This window comes from Aulostomus chinensis, chromosome 11, assembly GCF_037954235.1.
Source record: "Aulostomus chinensis isolate RoL2024-O1b breed Wild chromosome 11, RoL_Achi_v1.0, whole genome shotgun sequence".
Classification (NCBI taxonomy): Eukaryota; Metazoa; Chordata; class Actinopteri; order Syngnathiformes; family Aulostomidae; genus Aulostomus; species Aulostomus chinensis.
Window position 1 is genome coordinate 7108181 of NC_141330.1, and position 26728 is coordinate 7134908.

General features: G+C 42.8%; 1 protein-coding gene and 1 long non-coding RNA gene across 2 annotated transcripts; both read right to left on the reverse strand.

The window, feature by feature from the left end:
• Window positions 1-6198: 6198 nt before the first annotated feature.
• On the reverse strand, window positions 6199-25126 carry stk40 (serine/threonine kinase 40). Its single transcript, XM_086218017.1, has 11 exons — window positions 24896-25126; window positions 20245-20371; window positions 19734-19819; window positions 19009-19152; window positions 17481-17705; window positions 17155-17207; window positions 12960-13075; window positions 11567-11711; window positions 10934-11053; window positions 9769-9853; window positions 6199-9683 (listed from the first exon to the last, which is right to left on the reverse strand). Exons 2-11 carry the CDS (start codon window positions 20360-20362, stop codon window positions 9465-9467), a joined length of 1311 nt encoding a protein of 436 aa, XP_086074143.1. The 5' UTR covers window positions 20363-20371; window positions 24896-25126; the 3' UTR covers window positions 6199-9464.
• LOC147253034 (uncharacterized) lies at window positions 13107-17085 on the reverse strand. The gene is made up of 3 exons (XR_015118402.1): window positions 16640-17085; window positions 16497-16539; window positions 13107-16203 (listed from the first exon to the last, which is right to left on the reverse strand). It is a non-coding gene; the product is annotated as an uncharacterized LOC147253034 (long non-coding RNA).
• Window positions 25127-26728: the final 1602 nt, after the last annotated feature.

Below are 26728 nucleotides of genomic sequence, written 5' to 3' on the forward strand. Positions count from 1 at the left end.
AGTCGCATTTCCTCTTCTGTTTCTAACTAAACCTGAGCGACAGAATGTGCTGCGAGCTCTAACATCATTAGGGCCAGACAGGTGTTGACAGACAGCTGAGTTTTCCTGAGTTTTTCCACAACGGAGACGTTTACTCCCCGCTGATGGTGCTGAGTGGGAACAGCTGAGAAAGTCGTAATCACCGTCCATTGATAGCTGCTCCTTTCCGAGGCTGACATTCCCTCTTCCCACAAACTCTCAGAGTGGATTTGGAATTCTGCACGATGACATTTTGTTACATGTTTTAGAGTTGGAAGTTGAGTAGAGTGTCTGAAAGACTGATGTTTCTTTCACAAAGTCTTAAGGATGCGACTCTGTATTGTTCAGAGCGCTAAAATGATTGCTCCTGCATCGGTAATCTTCTTGATACTGTATATTTGTGATGTCTCCTCACAAATGACAGGATTTGATTTTGGTTCATATTCGATGTTTCTTTACCCTCCGCTGCTTCTATTTGGGGGTCAGTTTAACTAAGACTCTTTTGCTAAATAAAATATGTTAAAAAAAAATCACAAGTTACATGGTTTGGTTGAGATTGACATGAGAAGCGTGCAGTTTTATGATCTTCAAGTAACCTCCCTCCGCCTGACGGCCTTGCTCTAACACTACCGGCCTTTCATGGCATGGGAATGACAGATCACATGACAGGAGAGTTTCCCTCAACTGAACATGACTTCCTGTCAATGATGTCTCATCTTAAGATGTGTGTGGGACTGAGAATGATGCTGGAGTCTGATTATGACAACTGTGTTGTCTATCAACTGCCAACAAACACAATATACATACCCCCCCCCCCCCCAAACAAGGGAAAGATATCACAGTTCCTCCCCATCTTGCTGCACCAGATATGCTTAGTCATGCCCAAGTTATCGTGTCTGCTCAATCAGCCCCTCAGAAAACCAGCAGTTGAAAAAAAAGAATATTTAAGACGAATCCAGTGGAGAGATGGGTGTTCTGAACAAGACTTGATATGACCTGCATGCAAGCCTAAGCTGGATTGCTGATTCTTGCAGGAAAGTTTTTACCTGATAAGTTTGCCAGTTTGTTTCACAAAACCAAGTTCCTCGTATGATTTTGCAAAGTCGTGATTTCGGGAAACTGGTTTAGTCACCAGGTAAGGAGAGTACAAGTCAGAGGAAAAGCTGAAGCAGGCCTCTGGGACGATGACACCGGGAGGGCCGCCGTGTCTCACGTCTCCATGTTTTCTCCCGTCTCATACACTTAGAAGAACAAGAACTTTTTTAGGCCTCGATGTTACTGAGGATGAGTGTCTGCCTGCAAAGATCTGCATAAAGGAAATGAATGTCCAAAAAAAAAAAAAAAAAGTAGTGGGGCTGTGATATGGATATACGTCATTAAAGACACATCCGTAGAATGCGTCTTATCCTTTACTGAGCAGGAAGTCAAAGTCTGACAGCAGAATGAAGACTTCATACCACAGTAGCTCCTTCCACAAACACACGCTATTCCTATTGATGGCTGTCAGACATCAGACCTATATGAACAGTGTGTGTCCATACACTCACGCCCAACACACACACGCCTCCTTGTTCCCCTCGTGGCGAGCTGTTCTTGCGGTGCTGACAGGGGAGACAAGGGCTCCCATTGACTGGGTCACCCTCCTCCCTGCTGGACCAGATGTTCAGAGTTAGCGGACAGTTTGAAAATGACACACTCATTCTGGTGCTATTTTGGATTTCCTACTTTGCTCCTGATTGATGGGGTAGAAGGCATGAAGAGGTGGACGGTAAAATTCAGTCAGAATAAGAAACGGTGAAAGGCCAGTAGAGAAAAGAACAAAGGCAAAAGCGAAATCGTCTCTTCTCCTCGTCCCTTTCTTAAGATTTATACAGCAGCGTGCTACATCTCAGCGTGATATCCAGCCATATGTAGACAAAATATGCAAGTTATATGGACCATTACAGCCGTCACTTCAAATCCAGACTCTCTGAAGACTGATTATGAATGTGCAGACGTCCCAAAATGTCATCGCTAAAAAAGGACATGAAACAGAGGTGTTTTAGTCGTCTGCAGAAGAGTGCAAGGTCACGGGGAGACAGAGAGCAGCTGTAAACAATCCTCAGCTTCAGACTGATGGCTTTCAGATGATTAGGAGTAAGAGCGGTCATGGCCTGCGTCTAACATCTAGTTGGATTCATTTACATTACACATCCAGCTGGAGATATTTCTGTAGATGTGAGGGCAGAACTATCAAAATTGCAATCATAAAAGATGCTGATTAAAAATGTACGAAGCCACAACTCTTCTTTGTGAAACAGCTTATTTTTCCTGTTGATCTGAGGCTCATGGGTTGTGCTGAAACAAGACAGACATATTAGCTTGTTTTTAGCCGAGCTGTCACTGAGACTCAGACTCAGACGGAGACCGGCCATTTAAGACCCGTCTTTGGAAAGAAAGAAACTCATTTGCCAAAGAAAGAAAACTCCTTTTGATTTGCAGAGCTCTTATGCTTGATGACAAAATAAAGATACGAAAGTAACTCTATAAAACTGCTGAAAAAAAAGGTTTAAACTTGTGTGACATCTGGTAAAAGTAACTTTTTTTAATGATTTAGTGAGAAACAGCAAGACAGCGTCATGAATTTGTTTCCTCAGTGCCTTTAGTTTATCTTGCACCATTGATATCAGCCCATTGACGGAGTGCTACTGTAAAACATGTTTTTCTCATCCGGCTGAAATGATGTTTCATGTTTGATAGCAGTTCTGTGCTCCTGAGGATAACATACAAATATGTATATGGATGTCATAAAGGCAGCACGGTGGGGCAGTGGTCAGCTCTGTCGCCTCACAGCAAGAAGGTTCCGGGTCCAAGTCCCAGCTCCAGCATGGGATCTTTCTGTATGGAGTCTGCATGTTCTCCCTGTTCCTGTGTGGGTTCTCTCTGATACTCCAGCTTACTCCCACAGTCCAAAGACATCAAGAGGGGACGAGGCTGATTGGTACTCTAAATTGACCGTAGGTGTGAATGGTTGTCTGTCTCTATGTGTTGGCCCTGTGATGGACTGGCGACCTGTCCAGGGTGAACCCCGCCTCTCGCCTGTAGCCGCTGGGATAGGCTCCACCCCCCTGCGACCCTTAGCAGGAATAAGCAGAAGGCAATGGATGGATGGATGACATAAACCAGCAGACTGCAGGGGAAAGAGCTCGCCTGGCGTTGGAGACATTTGAAATAAATAAATAAATACATAACTGATAAAACAAACATTTAAAAGATCACCATTTATCACATCGTATGTCATTTGTTTAATTCACTGGCAAAAGTCAAAACTACACTTTTGGATGCATTTAATTTAGCTTGTCTTTAGCACTGTAAGCTAGCTGCTCTCAGCGGTCACCAAAAAGGTATAAATCAGAATGTGGTGATAATACAGGATTTATGAATTATGAACGATTAAACCAGAGAGTCATTTAAGATAGGAGGAGGACAACAAGTGCACAGTCACTGCTAAGATAAATGTCTGGGGAATGGAAGCTTATTCACTACAACACCTGACATATGCTGCTTCACATTTTGTATACTTTACAATAGCTAGCTAGCTAGATTTGATCATATGTGGTCAGTGTTGACTACTTGTCCTCTCTCATTGCTGACGTGTGGACGCGCCCCAATAAAGTCTTTGCCTCTGCAACGGCAGCCACATCTGCGACTGAAGAGTCTTTTATGTGGCACGAATAAGGAAAAGCGGTTTTGTTACCTCGTTTATTTTATTGTCTGAAATGTTGGTGTCGTGTTGAGGGATCCCGGGTGTTCTGAAGAGGAAAACGTAGGCGCTGCTTTTCAAAGTCCTATTTTAGTCAGACAACATGGCAGACAGCAATCAAACAAACTGCAAAGTAAATGAAAACAAAGATAACATGAGGATATGTCAACACTTTAGACAGCTAAGATGCTAGTGCGGCTGCTGTAACCGTTTACTTTGCATCTGAAGACAAAGTAATCTCACAAGCCATTTTCAGATCATCTGTTTTATCCTCTGTTTTTAACAGCTCTGAAAAATGAGCAAGACTGACAGCACGGAGAAAGAAAGTCAAGAGAAAAGAAAAAAAAACAAAAAACATTGGCAGATGTTTTCCTGCTTTGCTGCTCAGCTGCTCATGTGGGGACCGTATGCAGTCCCGCGGCCATGACACCGCGCCAACAAAAATGAGCTTAGTTCAACATCTCTATAGGTGCAAGTCACCATGCTGCTAATCTCATCTGTTCGTGTCGATGAGTCTGAGAGGCATTCGGTGCAAACAAACTGCAAATGTTTGAGGATTCACAGGATATTACTTCTTCGCGATTCAACTGAATTCATGTGGGATCAAGAAATGTGGGGTTTTTTTGTCAGAGAATCCTGAGACAGCGATGTTGTCGTGGGATCAGACTGAAATGAAATGCATTCTTAATGTTTATGACTCCCATGTGATAGAAATGACCCTGAAACGTCCTCTGTAGAGTCCTCTCTCTCTCTCTCTCTCTCTCTCTCTCTCTCTCTCTCTCTCTCACACTCACACACACACACACAGAGAATATCAAGATTTAAATCAATGTGGTCAGTCGTGCTTCTCTTAGAGTTCGGTTCCAATCTGGAGCTGCTATCAGAAATACATCATATTAGTCCAACTGTCATTGCTGAGCACATGCGTCACCCCTGGGATACATTCTTTTGATTATAATGGACTTTGGCATTTCCTTTAACACCATCCAGAGTACAAATTACTCCTCAGTACTGTTTCAGCTGAGGCCTCTCCTCAGGCAGCCGTGATCACATCAGCTGCAAATGGGCTTTACTTTTGTTTTTACTGCATTCAAACACTGAATAACCATGAAGCGTTTATGTGTTGTGTGTGTGTTCTGAAGGGTCTGTCAGTAAAGGCTGTAAAACTGCAGCATGTTGGACACAGCTGGAGACACACACACAAACACACTTCGCAGAGGCAGCTGCGCACTTACATATCCATTTTTTTTTTCTTGAGGAGTTCAATACACTGCTACTAGTAATATATACAAGGACACCAAACTTTGGTAATACTGCAGTATACACACATCTGGAAATGTGCATCCCTATTTATCCTTTGTCATCTATATCCAGCTGGATAAAACCCTTCGCCGCTGAAAACGTAATACTCTCCGAGGTAATTAAGCAAGAACTTCTCAGATGACTGACGTAGTTTTTAATGAACGCCGGTTTGTTCGGTGCTCATGAGTCCAGGACGGACCCTCTCGAGACCAGCTGCTTGTGGTTTACAGGGACAGAAAGCATCTGTGGAACTTTGACCCTTGAGATCTTTGGACGTTTCCACACAGCTGTAATGCAACGATGTAATAATCCAGCAGAGACACATATACTTGACTCTCAGAAAGATGCGAGAAGTGATTCACTGTAAACAGCAAGCGGTGAGTCTCAAACTGTTTTTTTTTTTGTTTTTTTTAAATACATCCAGAGCCACCTCCTGAGATCTCTTGTTGTTGTGTGGGTTTAATGTATATAAATAAATTGTCTAAAGTGCTTTCTGCATCTTCGTGGTAAAATGTAGACATGTTAGTTTAGAAATGTCTGACACTCTGATTCTATGTTGCTGTCTGCGACTTGCTCATGTAATTATCACAGATTTAAGCCAATACGCCTGTCAAACCTGCTCATGATGAGATTTCCATGCGTATCTCTGTGCATTTTTTGGCAAGACTGACATGATCCTAATGGATTTAATGCTCCCTTCATTGAGGGTGTTTGCACTGAAAGGCCCGACTGGAGGCGGGGGACCAACAGAGCAGCCCACAGGGTCCCGCGGTGCTGTCCGAGTCAGCAGGAGACTTCCTGTTGGAGCATGTCTACCTAGAAACCCACTCACCACAAGACTGAGGCTGTGTGGAAGCACAGAGAGGCGATTATTCTATATTCTCAACATTTTTCACCCAGACGCTTGAGACCTCATCATGTAAAAGCATATAGAGATGATTGGTGCGACACAACATTTCATTATTATCTACATCTGCAAGAGAAATATGTGGAAACTACGAAATAAAAGTATTCAGATCAGTAGAGTGAGATTGACTGCACCTCTGCTGTCTGTAGTTTCATTTTTTAAGAAACCACTCCCCCTGCTGGACATAATAGAAAGTATTGCAATGCAAAGACATGACCATTGTGACTGTTTCCATATCAAAGTTTATTGCTGACATGCATGTAGAGATCTGATGAAGTAGAAAAATAATGTTTTTTATACAAACGTGTTTATCATCTGTACAATTACGCAGTTTTCTGTTTCTAGATGCCCATTTCTGACCAAGCAGCTTACAACACATTATCCCATTGGGTTTTTAAACTACACCACATTTCATTTCTTGCACCAAGTTTCCAGTTGAAACAGTCAGCAGTATATCAGTTATATACTGAAGACAGAAGAAGCGGCGGGGGAGGGGGAGGGGGAAGGGGAGGGGGGAATCATTGAAAACTCATAAATTAGTCAGAGAATTTAGCTTCCATCCAATTGAAAGGACCCGACGGAGTCAATCAGTTGCTCTGGCACACCTTGCAAGTTCAAAGATCATGCAACAGTCACATGTTTAACACAGAGGTTAACCTCACACTATTTCCATGCTTATCAAACCACACTGCAGTCTACCGATACAACTGTGTAAAACAAACATTGAGTGTGGTACAATCCACGAGCTAGAAACACTTTTAGTTGAGTGGGCTGGGTGGTGGGGCACAGATAATAACACCTACATCAAGGAGATATTCAACCTCAGGTTGCTATTCTGTAGTTGGGCTTCATTGGGCCTCATGGAAGATGGCGTAAGACACTTTCCACAGACGATTGTTTAATGTCAGCATTCAGTAATGGCTGCCGTCCTCATGAAAGGTCCATGAACAACGGATGACTACAATACTGCTGTATACCCATGAAATTCACATTGAGGCGGGAGGAAGCAGACAGCTCTCTGTACTTAAGCCTCCGAATGTGGTGGTGGACGGCCAACGTGGCCGATAATGCACGTCAATCGACATGTGTTGGAGCAGAGATGGTATCCGACTGGGTGGAAACTACATACAATACCACTGGCGCAGTTTTGATGGTACATATTTACATACTGGCCAGAGAGTGCAGCCTTGAGTTGGAATTCAGGGATAATGATAAAGAACCACCCCCCCCCCTCCAAAAAAAAAGGAAAAGGGAAAAAACAAAACAAAAAACAACAACGGTCAATCAAGATTGTGTGAGAGTATCATTTTGCAATTCGTAAAAAATAGAACTATGCAAAGGTCAGTCTTGTTATTAGTGTAGCTTAAGTTGACCACACGATGTGGCGATATGGCAAGAAAATGATTTATGGAATCGAGAGAGGAGATAAAAAAAAAAATGCTACTCTTTCATGAATGTGGCTGAAAGAATCAAAATGAGATGGCTAAAGGAGAACCACTGCTGGGGTAAACAACACTTGTTACAGCTGTGAGAGCAGAAAGAGATGCGGGGCCTCGTCGATGTGATCCAAGCCCCAGTGGTTGGTGGGAAACGTCTTCACAAGTGAATAAATAAATCAACATTGAAATTACAAGGTAAAAAGAATGAGGAGAGAAAGTTGAAAATATTCCAGAGCCTATGATCATGCAAACAGTATGAATATAAATAGGAAGAAGTCTAGACGGCCTAAAGCAGATACCACTATGCAAAGGCAAGTTGCAGTGTACAGATGCCTAACAGTCACTGGTTAGTAGCTTCGCCATGGTTTGCTGTAATACACACTTTGATAAAAGAGAAGAATGCATCACAAGCCAAGGCAACCAGAAACTAAACTTGACCTATAAATCCATATTCTCATTTTTCTATGAAATATTACAGTATCAACACCACCTTTTGGTCTCTCAGAGAGCCTGTAGTGGGATAATACATGCATGTACACTTGGAGCTAGAGCCAGGGCTTGAGAATGGTTATAGACGTACGATCCTGACTCGGGATGATCACTAAAACATTCAGTCAAGCCCCGTCTTAGCAAAGCCTGCTCTGGTTTTCACAGTGTCTGCCGTGGAGGCAGGCCAGATAACAGAACACAAAGACTGGAGGATAGCTTAGAGGGTCTGCCGCTGTCAGAGGCCAACAGCTTGACAGGCCCCGGCCAGAAACACACACACCGACACACTCATGGATACTGCCAGACACATCAAAGCGTAGAATGGTAGTTCACATTCATACTGAAAAACACTTGTCCCATGATCTGTCTTGATAAAAGAGAAACAAGGGAGATGGAATACCTGGAAGCCGTTGGATTCTGAATGAGGTGGTGGGTACCAGTTCCTTGGCTAAGAATCATTTAAGACATGATTTTGGCAATAGAAACATGACGGTGCCTGATCTTCACTGTGATGGCATGCCGTGGCATAGAGGATCTGACAAGTTTGTCCCATTCAGTTCTTGGCATTGTGACTTCCAGGTATCTCATACTAGCTGCCTAATGCTAAACAGATTTCCACAGGGATGCGCAAAGCAGGAGACAATGCATTCTGCCAATATCAAAGGATGCTTGTACACACACTTTGATATTTTGTATCTTCAATTTCGAAGGTAGGGAAAAAATGCTACTTAAGGTAAATATAATAAAAAAGCTTATTCAGTTTTCTTGAAACCGCTGAGGGGGTTTCAAAGCATTATCACTGACAGAAAACATTAATGCTTTATGTCACTGGTGGCATCGAGACTCCATTGTTGCAATCCCTTGTCTCTGAACAGTGAGCATGGTTTACCAACAGAGAAGAGAGACAGAGAGGTAGATTGATTTGAAGTCAGAGTTCCAGACCGGATCAGTCTGGATCAGTTTTTCATCGGGAAAACAGTAGAGAGGAGGAGGAAGGAACGAGAGAGGTGAACTGGAGGTGCAGAGAAGTGACATCTGTGATCAGGTAATCTGACTTGAGGCGATACCATTAACCACTAGGAAGTGAAGGGGTTGCTACATGATTCTGGTCCCGTTTGCTCAGGAGATCCAGAGTTGATGGGAAAGTGTTATGGTAGGGAGAGAAGAGGAAGAGGAGGAATATGGGATTAATGGTCTCTTGGACTCTCCAGGCAGAGCCCCCCGTCATCCCCATGTGCGACTGTGCCCTAAGGTTGGTTGCACAGGGAGATCTGACTGTGAGCTGAGAACCTTTGGTTCAGATCTGCTTCCACATCTCTCTCTATCTTGTTGGGGGTTCTCACACATGGGGATGAAGTGGTGGGTTGGCAGTTTAGTCCTGTCACCAGCCTCATACCTGCTCCATCTAGCTTCAACAAAGCCCACCTATGTATGGGGCTGTCTGTACCCTGGTTTAGGATGGGGCCCCGAGTTCAGGTTTAGGGTTTACACTGCTCAGTCTTCTCTGGACTCTGCAGGTTTCTTGACTCCCTGGGAAGCCAGAGACTCTGAGATGGGTAGTTGAGGACTACTTCCGGAGGAAACGTTGTGCCAGGATGGCAGCATCTAGGGGGCTGACAGGCTGGGCATCATGGCCCAACCGCCTCACAGGTGGGATGCTGCCAAAGTGACGCTTGGTGAGAAAGCTCTTAGCCTCGTGGATAGTGTTCTTCTCTTCAGCCAGGAGTAGCTGCTGCCGCATGTAGTTCTCAAACTCGTACTGTGAAGACTCTTCTATTGCCTTGGCCTCAGGGAAGAAAAGAGATTCAGCTCAGAGTCCTGTAACACTTGATCTGATGAGCTATGAGCCCAGATCTGTGATGTCATCTCACCTCTTGTAGGTGCTCTGGGTGATTGACCTGGTCGTCAATATCCGGCACCACCTGCAGGGGGCCACTCATCGAAGAGACCGACTGCCTACGATTCACAACAACAACAACGGTGAGGAGGATCATTCACTGCATGGCCGGAGTATGGAGGCATCAACAAAGGCACACATATGACACCAGCAAATGGAAATGTGTTTCTCAAATATCACAACAATTTGATTTTTATGCACAGACAATGGTCCTCATACATACAGCTTTTTTTTTTAAATTTCATATCATTCTTGCACACATTTACTAGAAGAAAATAAGAAGTCGGATTGATTAAGGGAACTTGTTCTTCCACAGGTTCATATTTGATAAATTACTTATAATCTTAGTTTGGATGCATGTGCCAGGAAATGTATGATTAGCAGGAGATGCCCAATAAACCCTTCAATAGGACATCTGTCACATGAGCAAACCATAAACCACCCAAGACTTTCACAGGTGTTGTGAAATTGGGATAAAAGAGAAACGGGAAGGAAAACACCTCAAAATGGCCACAAAATCCATTTGGCTTTGTGTGTTTTACAATTTAATAAAAGTAATCTGAAAAGTTCCTGTATCAAGGGCACGACTATGGTCACCTTTTTCGTGCAATGTTGTGCAGAACACAGCATCCCCTGGGTATTCTGAACTTTTTCCAGGTGTGCATAAAAGCTTTCCACCTGCTGTGCTCTCAGCAGCCACCCGGCACTCAGGTTCTGGTTATAGACCACTTCCTGCTGGGTCTGAAGGTTGCGTTGTCATAAGCAACAGTAACCTCGTCACTAAAACTTTTGAAAGTTCGAGAATCATTGTGCATCACATTGTGCATCACATCATTGTTTGGACTTTGATGGAAGAATTGTTTACCACTGAAGAAGGGGGGCAGATTTAAAGATGTTGTCTTAATGTGAACCGGAAGGACCAACAATCATCCAGAAGTGATGATCTTTAATGAGGGTATTCTTGGAGCTTCTGTCCCATTATCATGAAGTAAACTTATTTTTCAACATTAGTGTTGAGATTTAAGATGTGCATGTTTGATGCACCCGTCCCAATCGGCCTAGAATTTAAATTAAACCAAAACTTGCAGATCAACACATTCAAAATAATTTCTCTCATATCCAGCAGGGGGAGCAATTACCATGAGGCGATGATGTCACTGAGGGACTCTAGCACCTCTCCTGCAGTCAGCCTCTGCTGAGGATCCAGCACCAGCAGCTTACGGATCAGGCACACTGTGTTCTCAGACACACGGCCGTCCCTGTGAAAAGGTGGAGGCCAACAGCAAGGGACAGTGTCATTTACAAAATGAAACCATCAGTCTATAAAGCACTGCCACTGCTTCAGGTTCAGCAAATGTTTTGTGTTGAAATATTTAAATCTAGAATCTACTGAGGTGCAAAATTCTTCAATTCAAACTCATAAGGATACTTTCAATTGACAATGACGTCTTCATTGACAAAAAAAAATCGGAAAGTACTTCGGTAGCCCTCAGTTACTGCAATTCGAGTTAGCAGCTACAACAGTACGTAGTTATCTGTTAGCAGGAGTGAGCAAAACATATGGGGCCAAGTTTTGCCTGATTTAGTGGAGGGGTTTTAACATAAACCAAAGCAGAATGCATTATATATATTGTGGGAGTTTGCAGCCTCCAATTGCCCTCTAGCTCATTTGTAATTCTCCCTTACAGTGTGCAGAAGAAACAGCAGTTCAGTTGAAATGTTTTGGATGAATGTCTATGAATCCCAGACTGAAAGAGAGGGCAAGTACTCACTCTGGGATAGAGTATTCGGCTGCCTTGATCTTCCGGAAGAGCTCTTGAGGTATGCTGTCATAAAAGGGGAACTGGCCATACAGCATGGTGAACAGGACCACACCGAGAGCCCACATGTCACTGGGTTTACCACGGTACGGCCGACCTGGGAACGAGACAGCGAGAGGGAGGAACGTGCAGTTGAAAATGATTATCGAAACATATTGATATACTGTTTGTACACACTCCTCCTCGATATATGAACAATTCGGTAAACCTGAGTGGCCATAAAGATTAAAATAAACTGTTTCATACAGGGACAATTTCTGCCCTCTGTGACTCAGGAGCAATCAGCCCGTTATATTCCTGTAAAGTCACCAAGTCTAATGATTAACAGGATGAGCAAAGACAAACACAAGCATTGACTCTGCATCTGTTATGTTTACAAGAAGTTTCCAGCACAGCAGCGTCTTTTAAAAAGGGGAAAACTGCTCTTATAATTAACACTGAACCATTAGCCACAGATTGGTGATAAGTTGGTGAGAAAGGCAGAGGGATCACGGCTGTGCATAACTACAGGCAGTGTTGTTACAGCCATGCAGGCGGCAGCAACAGCAGCAGGCAATTATGTTAAAGCTTCTGACACACACACACAGGATGGAGATGGGAGGGGAGGGGGTGGATGGGAGTAGTTTCCCTTTGGTGAGTCATCAGTGCGTGAGTCACCGAAGCTCTGTTTAATTGTGTGCCTGTCACGTTATGTTGATACACACACACTGGTTTTATCTAGACTCTCAGTGGCTGAAGGTGAAGAATACTCTTGTGCACTGTCCAAGGTGAAGATTTCAAAATCAATTTTTACAAGTGGACAGAACCCTGGTCAATCATGAATGGTGTGAACAAGCATCACGGTGCTTGATGACTGGTCTCAGGCCCGTGCATTCACTTCACCAAAATGAACATTGTACAGCAAGAAAAAAAAAAAAAAAAAAAAAAAAGGATTTCCTCTTTTCACAGACAAAGGAAACACTTCTCACAAAGAGGAAAGTGGCTTCCTCAGTAGACACATACCATGAGAAAATGCAACATCATAATGATTACACAGACAAAAAAAGACTTTTCCAAGATTTTGTCAGTCCAAGATTGCAACATAACCTTCTCTTGTTGCATAATCAAACACAAGACGAAGCGTTGCACAACAGAATGCCAGGAACCCCCCATACCCCTGCCTGACAAGGGTACACATGGTCAATCACTGCAGAAAAAGGACCGAGGGGCTGTCGGGTCTGGACTGAGGAACCAATGAAAACCACATGACCGTATTTTAGAAAACTCCTTTTCAACACTTTGCGTGGTGTTTGAGAAATGCAGTGTCTGATGTGCGTGTGTGAAACATATCCCGTTTTTCACTCACCACTTAATACATCAGGGCTGATGTAGGCAGGACTTCCTCTCTGGTCTTTCAGTAGGTCATCCTCACTAACCAGGTGTTTTCCTAAGCAGAAGTTGGTGATGGTAATTCGATGTGTCCTGCAAGCACACACACAAATAATGAATACCTACACAACTTTTAAATCCACTTAAGTTTCCAAAGATTGCCACAAGTGATAAGACACCACTCCGTATTCTGTCCTTAACTTGATCAAACGATGACAATTACTTAGTGGCAAAGCAGCCTTCCTCATCATACAAAATTTAAGTTCTGAGTATGAAACTTACAGCAAGAAGTAAACAGAAGCTGACAGTGAGCGGGAGAGCTCACTAGCATGCTGCGTTGTTTTAACAGTCGTATGGTTCACTGGATCTTAAAAATACATCAGTATCACTGCAAGGCACAGAACTGTGTTCTAAGTAGAGGAAAACTCTGACATCTTCTCATGCTGTACTTGCAGAAAGTGATCAGATGAAACTTTGAAGTGTAAAACAATTTCAGATAAGCCATTTCACATTCCAAGCAGGATCTTAAACGGCCTTGAGGTCTCATAGTCCATCTGATTCTGTCCCGTAAGTTTGTTTAAAAACTATTTGTTCTTGAACATTACTTAATACGATAATTGCAGCTAGTTAATTCCATTTTAAACGTGCAAATGCAATTAATTATATTTTTCAATGAATTCCCTGACCTTTGCATTTAGAGATTCAAATGTAATTTATCAAGCTTCAGTAAGAAATACAGTAAACAAACACAAAAACAACAATAGAGTAAAGTGACATTACAGCAGATTAATTTCTTTTTATGAGTCACAGTACATGAATGGAGCCCGTGCATGGGAGAGGATTACCAAGTTTGAACCAACTGAAAGGTAGGGCTAAAACAGCGCAAATGTGCCAGTTATCAGCATGTGCCATTAATTATATTTGCTAGACTGTAAAATTACTTGTTCTTCAACCCAATAATGGCAAATGACTTTATTCCAAAAAAATTCCTTCATAAAAAAGCAAGATTTGTTCCGATACTTCTGAAGTCTTGAAATATGAAACAGATTCACGTAAGTGAGTATTTACTTGAATGGTCTTTAAAACATGATGGAAGTTTCTCATCAACGATACACTTGTAGCCACCGGCCATCGTCCTGCAGCAGGTCTCTGACATTTAAGGAACAAGGTCACTCCAGACACACTGGCGCTTCAAAAGCCTAAAGACCCACAGCTGTTAAAAGCAATGTTTGATGAATTTGGTTTCTGTGGAAACAATGTGGCACAATGAGCTTTTCTTGCTCTGACTCACCCAGGTAAATTTAGTTTGCTTATGGCATGGTGAAACCTAACATTATTAAAGCTGAGTGTGACTAAACACAGTTTTATATCTTCTATGTTCTGTGGAAGAGAAAGAAAAAAACAGAGAAGCAACTCTGACAAACATATGAGTCAACTTGTGGTTTGGGATAATTGTTGATGACTAAGCCTGAATGGTGATGGGTTGGCAAACGAATATATGAAGCTCAATAAGATTTGAAATATGTACACAAACATGCAACTTCAAGTATAGCCGCACAATCACCCCCATGGTGTACCAGCAAGTGCACACAAAAATGCACGGGGGCATGAGCACACACAAAACAGCCACAGGGCAAAGCCTGGATCCTCTCTGGCTTATGCTCTTCATCCACATCCACTTTCTAAAAGTCTGAGGTCAACTGCTTCTCCCATTTTCACACCGTGCTCCATCACAGAACCACTGCTCCCGTTACAGTGTCTGGAGCCAACTCCTATCAAACACTCAATTTTCAACCAAATGCTCCAATCTTAATCTTCCAGCAGAACATTCAGTCCACATAATTCCCTGCTTCTTATGTGATTCAACTCTTCAACAGCTTTTGTGATCAAATCATATAGAGGCCTTGTGATCTGCTCAAGTAGAGACCAGAGGAACAGAGTGCAATGCTTCAAGGACCCTTGACAATAAAAGCTTCCTTCATGGAGGAGTCTGTTCTTTTGTCTGTGTGCATCACGACCCAGGCTTCTATTCTTGCACCGGAGATTGGGTAAATGAAATTGCATGTTTGCCTCGTGAGGCAAGGGTCCCTGAGGACTGAAGAGACCACACGATCTCTGCTTCCTGGTCATGTGATCCTGGGTGGTCAGGAAACCAGAAACCTAAAAATCCCCCCCTAACTTCTCTTCCTTCCCAGCAACATTTTGCTGAAAATACACAAGCTGGTGAGAAAGCAGGTTAAATGCAGGGCAAAATGTACAAAAAGCAGCAAATTTAATTTGGCAGAACAGTTCCGAACTGTTGTTTCAAGGCCACATATTGTCATTGATGCCATGCATGTGTTCAAAGGTAAGTTCAATTGTATTATGGTGATTTCTTACATAAAACATTTGCATAATTCCATATTTTGTAGACATTTTCTATGTTTTTCACATTAACACATTTGCACAAATAACAGTCAGTATGACTAATCTGTGCAATATTGCTGTTGTACACTGACTGAAGCTCTCTGGAAAAAAAAGAATTACAGAAGCAACATAATGGCCATGGCCCCTTCAAAATAGATCTAAAATGTAGGAAGTCAATACAGCTCCAACATACATAGTCAATGACCCTGCAAATTGATTTACTACATCCTGCTTTCATAACAGCTTGCTATGCAAGAGGAAATCGCATCATTCTTGCATAAACTGCTGAGCTTGTTGATAGCATCAGCGCCTTTTCCACTGTGACAAGAAGCAGGGGAGGAGATCTGTCTGACTTTATTGACCATGTCCTTCCCAATCTGACTGTACATTTATTCACATCCAGGGTGGAGTGTCAGTGGAAACTTGCAAGCAAATGAAGTGGGATGCATGATGGGGACTGGGAAAATGCAGAGGATGTGACAAAGGGGACAAATTATAAAGACAATGAAAGCAGGAAAGGGCTGGGGTGTAAAATAAAAAGGAGAATAGAAGGTAAATAAATGATGACTATATGTGTGTGTGTGTGTGTGTGTGTGTGTGTGCGCGCACACGTGTATGTATCTGTGTGTGACGTGCATTGTGGTGTGAGTCAGCTCTGAGCTATGGGGCCTTTGGCAGGCCTCTCCTTTGTCTCCAGCTGGGACGGAGTGTTCCGCTCGTCTGCTCCCTTCACTGCCACCCTCCTCCCCTGACCAAACACTCTTCTGTTTCATTACCACCTCTACAGCTGCTACTGCTGGTTGGGTCAATGGGCTCTGATGACGGAGACACCCAGTGTGCATGTGGTAAAAAGATAAGCCAGGAAAATGACATGTCAATGCATGTACTCACATGAAGTTCATGTACAAGAGCTGACTGTGAGACAACTATGATCATGCTCACATGTGCATGATGCAAGCATGGCTTCACGTTTGGATGTGGAGGGGTGTGGAGGAAAATCGGTGTGTCAGTGTTAGTCATGTCCATCCAAATGAAAAGACTGGATTTGTGGGATGTTTATCAGTGTATGAAAGAATGTGCATGTGGAACTTTTTCAGAGAAAATTTACCATAGTTAGGATTAATGCACGATCTGTACTGAGTGCTTCTTGACTAGGACAATAAAAAGCAAAAAGCAGCCCAAGCAGGAGTAGTCAGCTTAAGTGCTTTTCTCTCCCCCAAAATATGTAACCAATATCTCTTTCACACTTACATATGGTTAGGATGTTAGGAGAGGGTTTTATCGAAAAGTAGCTTTCTATTCTGCAGGGCCTTTCTAAACAGCAGCTCTCTGTAACCTGAGGTGCATGCACCAGGGTCCTGGTGGGTGCCTCCCTCCCAGAACACTCATCTCTCCCACCTAGAACAAAGTGGTGACATATGCTTTTCTATTTTGCACCAGAGTCCAGTTCACAATCCAAATCTGACCGTAGGGAATGAATCATCAGCTTTTACTCAACCCACAGACATGGGCTCAGAGTCAAGCACAAGTGAGAGGCTTTAGGTTCCTACGACTGATCTCACTTTTAGTGTGAGAATATGACCCTTGCTCGGTTTTAAAGCCAAGTGCACACTGGATACGGGCTGCTGGGGCCGGCAGAGGACTCTCACACACACGTGAGCAGAAACAGAATGATTTACTGGCAGGCTAAAATGACTGACCCCGTCTAATGAGACAAGTTACTGGCCAGCAAACTAACACGATCAAATGAGTTCCTTAAATCTTACCGTTTATTCAGCACCATGTTCCCAAGCTTGAGGTCTCTGTGCACAATGTTTTTCTGCAGGGGAAAGAGGGAGAAGAAAAATATTTTTGTGCTTAGCGGATGACTGGTATCAAAACAATCCTTTTGTCTCTGGGAGTGGCACATGAGCATGAGGAATGAGTAATCAGAAAGTGCAACTAGCACACAATAACAAAGCAATGTCACCTAATGCTGAGAAGATAAAAAGCTTTCTTCATTGATGAATTCAATGGCTTAACAGCACTTTTAGTGGGGACCAGCAGATAGTGAAGTGTACAGTATGAAATGCACCGCTAACGTTTCACTCACCTTATGAAGGGCCTCCACCACACGAACCACATCATAGAAGATGACTATTGCCTCACGCTCGCTCAGTCGCTTCTCCTTTATGACGTAATGCTGGAGGTTTATTAAATCTGCTGTCTTGTCGCTAAAGTCATGAGCACACAAGCAGTCAAGCACAAGGCAGATCCGCTTCTTCATCTTGCGCACCTTGTTGGCCTCCATGTCCTCTACTATTTCATAAGCTCGATCCTGGGGAACAAAAAAGGAGGAGAAATGTGAGTGATGATGATCTGGAAAGGTGCAGATTTTGACTGAATGCAGTTAAACAGGGCTTCTTAAACACAAGGAAAATACATCTGCAACTCAGTGGATTTCTGTGCTATACCAACTGATCAAGATAATTAATTCTGATTAGTTGGCATGCAGCCTCCCCACTCTAATAAAGATCATTATTGTTCCACCAACTCCAGGCCATGCAGAGTCACAGTCTCATTGATTACTACATCAGATTGTCAATTTTTTTTTTTTTTGATGCAGCTTGCACCTCTGATAGCTTTCATTATTAGCTGGTTCTGTCAGCGAAGATGCACTATAATCCAATCAATACTACAGACTGGAATGAATCAAGAGCGTGTGTCTCAATGCTGCTATTGTGAGAACACCGGCTGAGTGGAACAGACAGGATGTGAAAGAGACACAAGCAATGGAGAGAAAGGAGGCAGATGGAACAATAACAAAGTTAGGAGGAGGGGGAGGCAGACAGCAAGACAGGTGAGCACGGGAGGGGGCTCATTGTGAGTGGACTGTGCTGTGAATAGACTACAGATAAATATGGCTTTTAATAGTGAGCTTACTTCTCCATTGAAACCACCATGGTAAGGAACATTCGCAGCTGACTGGGCTAATTGCAAACCTACCTGCTGTTAGTGAGCTGGTAAAAGCATCATCTTATTAGTGCTTGTATATACCCTTTTACCCACTGCACACACCCACGTACACAAGGGGATTTTAAATCTGGGTAAACCCACTTAAAAAACCCGACTGGTCCCATCCTATTACAACGTAGTTGAGGAGTTTGGTTTTTCTTCTTCTGGTGCATCACTAACCTTCATACATACCAGTCCTTGCTCTATAAAGGGTGAAAGGTGTCAAAATAGTACCACAGGTGGTATCTTGGACTTGTATACAATCATAGTAGTAAAACCAAGATGGAGGAAAGTGTTGGTGTTTATGTTGTATTTTTTTTTGTGTGGCTTTTCAAAATGAAACCAACTGAACAATGTCAGAGTGTGCTGCCATTTGAACGCAGATGGGTTGAATTTGTGGCCACGACGACCGTAAGTCCCAGGAGTTACCGACAGAAGCAATAAGCTTCCATTGCCTCCATGTATGTTATTGATATAGGAGACCTGACAGCTCATCGTGTAGGGGATGGGACAGATTTAATGATGATGTTTTAATCACAGTCATTGATTAACATTACTCCCAGCGACAGAGGTCTTTCAATTTGATCGATTTAAGTGCATATCAACAGAAACTTTGCTCAGTCAACCTGGAAGAGGCCATGGTGGTGGACAACACCATCCTGGTTGTGCAACAGAGATAGGAGAGAGTACTCTGTGTGCAGCAGCATCTTCCCCTGCCTCTCCTCCTGAGTCTCTCCAGCAGAGTCCACCCGCTCCTCTAGCGTCAGGATCTGCCATTGACATAGATGAAAATGAAGCAAACATCAGCAGTTGCCAGACAAGATTCCATCCAGGGTCATCATCAGGCCTGACACCGTTTAATCACTGACGACACAACTAATGTATATCTGTTTAGCATGTGGAAAGATGGCACTATCAGTAGAATGGAGATGGGAATGTAAGAGAAAAAGCTTTAGAACATGTGAAGTAAACAAGCTGACACAGACGGTTTAGTCATAGCTATGAGGGGAGGGTCACACTGACTCACTACGTGGTCGTGGGGGTTAAAAGTCGACATTCCAGGTGGGGCACAACCTACCCCTCTTCTAGCCCCTTCTGCTATTGCCCTGTCTCATGTGACAGACATTGGATAGCCCCAATAAACAGACAGTACGGCTGAGGGTTTGTTGTTTGTGCCACACTTAAAACAGAAGGCCATAAAATCATACATCAACAAAGAAAAGGTCAAATGTTCAAACGTCTACACACACATTGTAGCTTATTCTGAATGGCAGGTTTAATTTTATTAATGAACCGTGCGGTGAGCTACACTCACTGCCTTTGGGGCAAAAGCAAAACATGATACACTTACTTTGAGCTGATAGAAATCATCGGTGCCATCCTTTCTGGCCAGACACTGCACTATACTAGGCACTGGTGAGTTGCCCAGACGAGGCCCTGCAAGTAAAAAAAAGGAAACAGCTGCAAGACCAAAAGGCAGGCTATGGAGTGTGCTCTCACTGCAACACATTACAAACTGCATACCCATTAACACTCCTAGTGTAATGTTTTGTTTGGCACTTTGCAGTTGGGTTGGAGAGTAAAAATACAAGTTTGAGAGCATGAGTGAGAAATACATCTTCCAAAGGGAGGAAATAACCTTCCTCCAACACAGACTGAGACCTCTCTGGCCGATGTCATGGGGATCAGCAGAATTCTTCACATTCTTGTCTCAGGCGTGCTTACACACAGACACCCCGCGACTCTTTGAAGCACAGACATAGACTGAGCTTTCCAGATTTCTTGCACTCGGATGAGGTCCAAATATTAACACAAAAATTGCACACTGGATGCAGTCTCAGCCACACTATCAACTTCCTTACCAAGGACAAAAGGCCCAGCTCTCTTGGCGTTATTGCCAGATATCCCAGGACACTGCAGCTTGCTGGACCTGCCTGATGTTTCTCCAGCCCCCCTCTCCGACGCACGTCGCTTGGACATACTGGAGCTCTGCAAGGGAACAAATCAGATTAGTATACAGAATAAAAATAGTCAAGTTATAGGGATAAGATACATCTGACTGCAAGACCGCAAACTCTAAACAATGACAAAGAATATCACCACTAATCTGGAGCCCAACAATGACTGTAGAAATAGCCTGTTTAAAAATAAAAACAATACCAAGAGCTTTAGCAAGAGTCCTACAGGCCGACTGAATGTGCACCGATTAGACTGAACAGAAGTGAAAGGGGGTAAAATGCAGGGCAACTCCTCCCAGCCAATTTAAATATCCCACCCACACATTTACCAACACCTCAGTGTGAATGTGAGGCCATTACAGCTCCATTCAGAATGATAGCTGCCGGTGTCAAGAGTGACACCTCGGATTCAATCTTCCCAACAGACAATGCCTATGTGACACACTCTCCAATTTAAATGGAAAATACTTTCATGTGAATGCATCACACAAACCTCTTTATTTTAGTTCTCAACAGTGTACCACATACGCATCTTGAGCCTTTTTGTTGCAGTGGACATGGGTTAAGAAAATCCTTCCAGTCTTAATCTGCATGTTTTATCTCAAAATCTGTACAGCAGGCTTATCTGCAGAAACCTTCTTATGAAAGGACATGCTTGTACGAACAAGGCTGTCACACACAAAAAATACCAAGCCCTTACACTATGACAGGAAACTAGATTCACATGCCAGAGGAACCAGTGACAGTGTGACACATCATTACTCAAACTACTTTAACCGGCAAAGCAGATCTGCCTCCCAGAATTTAGAGAGCAAGAGGTATGCTTTGTTTACTGATAGTGAGTTCCTATGTGATGAAACCCCATCTGTTTCCTGTAATAGGGAAGTAGTGCCTTGAACCAAGAAGAATGATTCACCCTGCTGCCGTCCTGAGTTTCCATTGGACAGAAAGGCTTAAATGTCCAGGTGATGACACCAATAGGAGCATGAAATGTGCCCCCAAGCATCTGACATGTGCCTCATGCAGAAAAAAAACAACAGCACACACCTCTAAGAGGTTAGGTCCACAAGCAGAGCAACAGAAAGTGGCACATCTGCAAATGTCACTGACTAATATTTTGGTGCACATTTTAGCTAAGCAAGAAAGGCGATTCAGACAAAAATCACAAGCTCCTTATAAACTACAGACAGTGAGATTAGAACTCACCAATACAAACTCAATAGAAAATGGAAACAACTAAAAAATACTTTTCTAATAATTTGGGCCATTTTCTCATTTCAAACCAATCGTGCACCACTCGCCAGTTGGCGTTTTTGGGCAGAGAGGAGGCAGGACAGTTGGCAGTCAGTATGGGCTGGTATGAATTCTCACTTCCATGAGGCTTTTTGTGATCCCAGACAGCAGACAGTGTCATCATCATGTCTCTCGCCCATCTGTCTCCATCTCCACTAGTCATCACCCACTGAGTCTGATGAGCTGAGGTTTTCTGACAGCATTTATGGCACAAGCCAGAGTGACACAAAGTCACACTGCCAATAGTAAGCGAGCATCTTTCTTACTCGAGATTAGAGCATGATAAAGCAATGGATAATTGATATAAGGATTCATGAGGCTACGTGACAGGAAACAAAATGCAGTTGTCTATGCTTTGATTTTGCCTCTCCTCTGCCTGGTTGGCTGGTATTACACTCTGCACTGGTTGTTGTTTTCAACATGTTTGCAAACAGTTTCTCCAACATGCAAAATGAACCCAATGGATAACAACAGAAGATCATGTGATTCACAGGGCAGAGCCGATTTGAAATTAAAAACACAGACCCGATCACTGATCCCCTCTGATCAAACCTGATGAAAAATGTGTTTGAACAGTGTAAACAGCAGCGTGCTGGCAGGAATCCCACTTTAAGACAACTTCTCTTATGACTGACATACTTTTAGGTTCAGCTGATATTCAGCATAGACTGAGTCACTCGGCTGCTAATAGAAGCGTTTTCACACACATCTGCATTTCGTGCAAACTGCCCAGACTGCAGACATCTGAATATACGCTAAGAGTGGGGAAAAAGTTTTGTGAATACTTTCTAACTTTGCCATTTAAATTTCTTTTTAATTCAATTAATAATTCATACAACACATACATATTTACAGTTTAGTGAGTAAAAACACTCTATGGAGAACATCTCCTAAGACTAACTGTCAATATAACTTTATATTACTATGAGCATTAATTCAAAATTAGGATTCTATTGGTGTAGTTATTTAGAAGGAGCTCATGTTGTTTCTAATTCTACCAACTGACTGATCAATTAATGAAGCTTTTTAACTGCACCATCTGGAAATGTACACATTCCTCCTGTATTCATGTGAAAAAAATTTAATCTGAAAAGTAAACAGTAACTTAATCTGTCAGATAAATTTAGTGATGTAAGAAATATGACAAACAGAAAAATGTTTGCAAATAACGATGATCAATATTACTAATACTGTTATGACTGATTATGGCCATGTTGTATGTATAATATATGTATACAAAATTTGTTTAAGACAGTTTGTGAACAAAATGAATTGCCTGCCAATTCTATTTCAAAATTAGGCTTTGAAAAGCAATTTTTAAATTTCCATCTCTAATTTTGAAGTAGGCAATTCCCCCTGATCGAGCAAAGTTACCAGGGATCCTTTGCATGTATCTACAAACACACTTATCCATGCACCCAGGACCTTAACTAACTGGTTGACTGAGGGTGCAACACAACGCAAGGCACATGGGCCTAAGGCTTTTCTTCTACCTACCAAACACCAGCAGTGGTGCTGCGGAGCCAACCCCTGACACATCTACAGAGCAAAGGTCAATACAACCAACTAATGCACACTGACCTAAATGACATCAGCGTGATGACAGCATAGAGTTATCATTTTCTGACACTGCGGCGCCTCTGTGCACAACCATGACCGCACAAGCAAGACCGCCTCTGCCTCTGACTGTACCAGGGGGAGGACAAGAACAGATACAGTCTCTGAATCATATCACACAAAAAGAGGAGAGACACACTGCTGGTGCCCATGGGAAATGTTAGCTCCTTAAATAGTATCAGAACAAATCAACCACATAGGTGTCCTCAAGAGCCATTCACCAGACTCCACGCCACTTGTATGGCCCTTAGGAATGCCAAACAAGTGGCGGACAAACAAAATAAAGCCAAAAGACATTTGCCAAAGCAGTTGTAGATTGTTTAAGTCATCATTTTAGCATTATAGCTTCATCAGCGAGGCTTTGAAAAGTGACAGCTGACACATATGTCACAAAAAATACTGGTATTCATCAGTGCTTGTTATTAAACTTCCAATTCATTGCAGCACTTTTGTTGTTTTCCCTTCTACAACTTAAAAATGTTCTAAAGTACCAAGTCGTTGATTACTTACTTAAACCTTGCTTAAGTTACAGGGGCTCAGATTATATTTTCAAGGATTCACAAGCTGTACCCCCCACCTCTATGGTTGATGCACTACCATCATGTGTTTTATTATGTATACATTTGTGATGCGTAATACAAATGATGAATTTGGAAGTTAACATACAGTTCATATCAGGGGTAAATAAATGCACTGGTAGAAAACAAAAGGGTGAGACACAGTCTAAATCAGCCATAAAGCTAGTGAGGTGGTAAGATCCAAAAATCAATGATGCCACAAATAGATCAAACACAAGAGGTCAGGACAAAGATATAAAGCAACTGGAAGGTCAATGCACGCTTCAATTCTGATCCCTGAACAAAACACAAGTCAGTCGTGTCACCTAATGACCACATCTCGCGTTATATATCCATGCGACTGCATTTTATGACAGCAATCCTTGACCCCAACAATAAGGCAGTGAACCGGACACAAGGTCACACTCCAAGTCACTTGAGCAGAAATATTTACAAATGCTAACACGGACCATCACACTTCGGTAATATTTTGCCACCACAAGGTCTGGACGGCGCCCGGTTTTGGCAGCAAGCAGTGTAAACTAGACGGGATGCCGAAGTTGTGCAGCTACTAACTTGAGTATCCAGGTGGTAATTTGTTTAACGTTAGCCCGCAACGCTTAGTGCCTCGCAGCCGTGACACTCGTGTGAACGCCGCATTTTACGGTGCTCCTAACCATAGGCGACGTCTGACTGAACAACTAAAACACACCGCATTTGACGTAAAACTACGCAAGATGACATCAAAACTAAGCGTGAGTGCACATTTAAAAGTTAGTATGGTAACAAAGCTGACTGAATTCCTCAGTTTGAGAGAAAAGGCACACCGGCGGCCACACAAAGGGGGCACGCTCAGCACAACAGAGGCTTTCTGTGCAAACTACATGGAGCAGCAGATAGCGTTCGATACACCGCGACTACTTTAGCACCAAGTTCCCGAGTTGCTTTAATAGGATTGCTGACGTTAGCTAACGTCAAGCTGGAGGCTACACAGCCGTCGTGAAGGCCATTTAAACAAAGTAGGTAACATTACAGCTGGCTAGCCGTGCCAGAGAGCTAGATAGCAACGTAGTCACCACCTCGCTTACCTCGAGCCAAATCCACCGGTTAAAGTCTGCGTTGTCCGGTTACAACGTCGACATTTCTTGGGCAAATGTTGGGGTGGATGTGCGAAGTTCCTCGCTTAAACGAGAGAGACCACAGGGAGTTGGTTTGGAATTGTTTAACCTCTGTTACAGAAATGAGCAATTAAGGAAAAGCCTCCGCTCCTCTCTGATCGCATCTTTCCACAGCGACAGCGCCACCTGACAACGGAAATGACGCACATTCTTACATGATTGACAGCTACTCTCGACCAATACCGACGCTTAACTACGTTTTCCCCCTAGTAAATGGTTGCGCACTGATGATGACATTCTTTGCATATTAAAAGTTGCCAAACGAAATAAGATTACATCACTGATGTCAGTAAAGTTTGCCGTAAATTCTAAGGAACGTCTGTGTCACTATATTCGTGGACATTCCACATAGTTAAATAAGGACCAATAAACTTATAAATACAATAATTGTGAAACTCAAAAGAACATTCTTGTTTCAATTTGCCAGCGATGGACTGACGACCGGACACGGGTGAACACCGCCTCTCGCCCGAAGGCTGCGGGGATAGGCTCCAGCCCCCCCCCCCCCCCCCCCCCGACCCCTAACAGTATAAGCAGTAGAAAACGGATGGATGGATGTTTTATTTTGCTTTTAAAGAGCAATGAATTCCAGCTGACAAATGACAAACACTTTGACATCAAACACTTAAGAAGTTCTGTATCTCTTAAGAGGAGCAATGTACTCAATCTTGTTTCTGTAGCGAAGGATAAGGTAAAATACGGGACCTTTAACATTTGGTTTTCAGTGCAATAATCAGTCATGAGGCACATATTTCACTTCAGTATGGTTAACCATATGGCTCAGCGAAACTGTAACCCACTACTGCATCCTCACAAATGCTTGAGATATTTAAAATTAAAAAAAAAACCAACAGTTTCTCTACCAGTACTCTCTGTGGAGAGAAAGCTTGGTTTCCTTACTCATCAATTCTGCTAAAATTAAAAAAAAAAAAAAAGTCAAGTTTGGTACTCAGCAGCTCAGGTTATGAATGCCCACATAAATTCCCAATTTAGACTTGATTATTAATCTTAAATTCCAACCACAGCTACCAGTGTCAAACGGGTGGGCAGGTGTGACAGTCACAGGGTGTAATCTAAAGGGCAGAGGCTTATTTGAGTTGCATTAGTCTTCCTGTCTTGACTCAGCAGTGCATGAGCCCCAAGCCACATGAAACACATGACAGCCCATGGCTTTAGTGTCCTGCCCACATTTTTTAAAGAGGAAACTGAATACATGCAGAGGTTATGTGAAAAACGTGTTCGAGGCTGGTAGGAAAATTTTGTTTGACTTGATTTTTTTTTCTGTTGCACATTATTTCTGTAATATTAGACAAGGGTTATTCAATTCTGAATGGAAAATCGCTTTTTACGAATATGCTGGTTTTTAAAGTTGACTGGCAAGAGCTCTGGTTTCTGTTTGTTTTTCTGGCAGGTTGTATCCTCAGGACACAATGCGTTTCTCTTCTCCATTGCCAAGATTACTGAGATGACCTCACTGGAACCCCACTTCAGAGAAAAGTCTCAGCATGTTTTGCCAGCCTATGTAGATGATGACAGTCTCACTTGACTCTTCTGCAGGCAAACCCCACACAAATATCTCAGGCAGGCCTAGAGAAAACAATTGTTAGTCTCACGGTGCATTTATTCACAGTGAAGGGAGGGACTCAATTTGTGGATGAGACTAGTGGTTAAATGTTGTCATTTATAAAGAAGTAATAAATCCAACATAGGGTCATTTGCATTCCAATGACTCCTATACTCCCC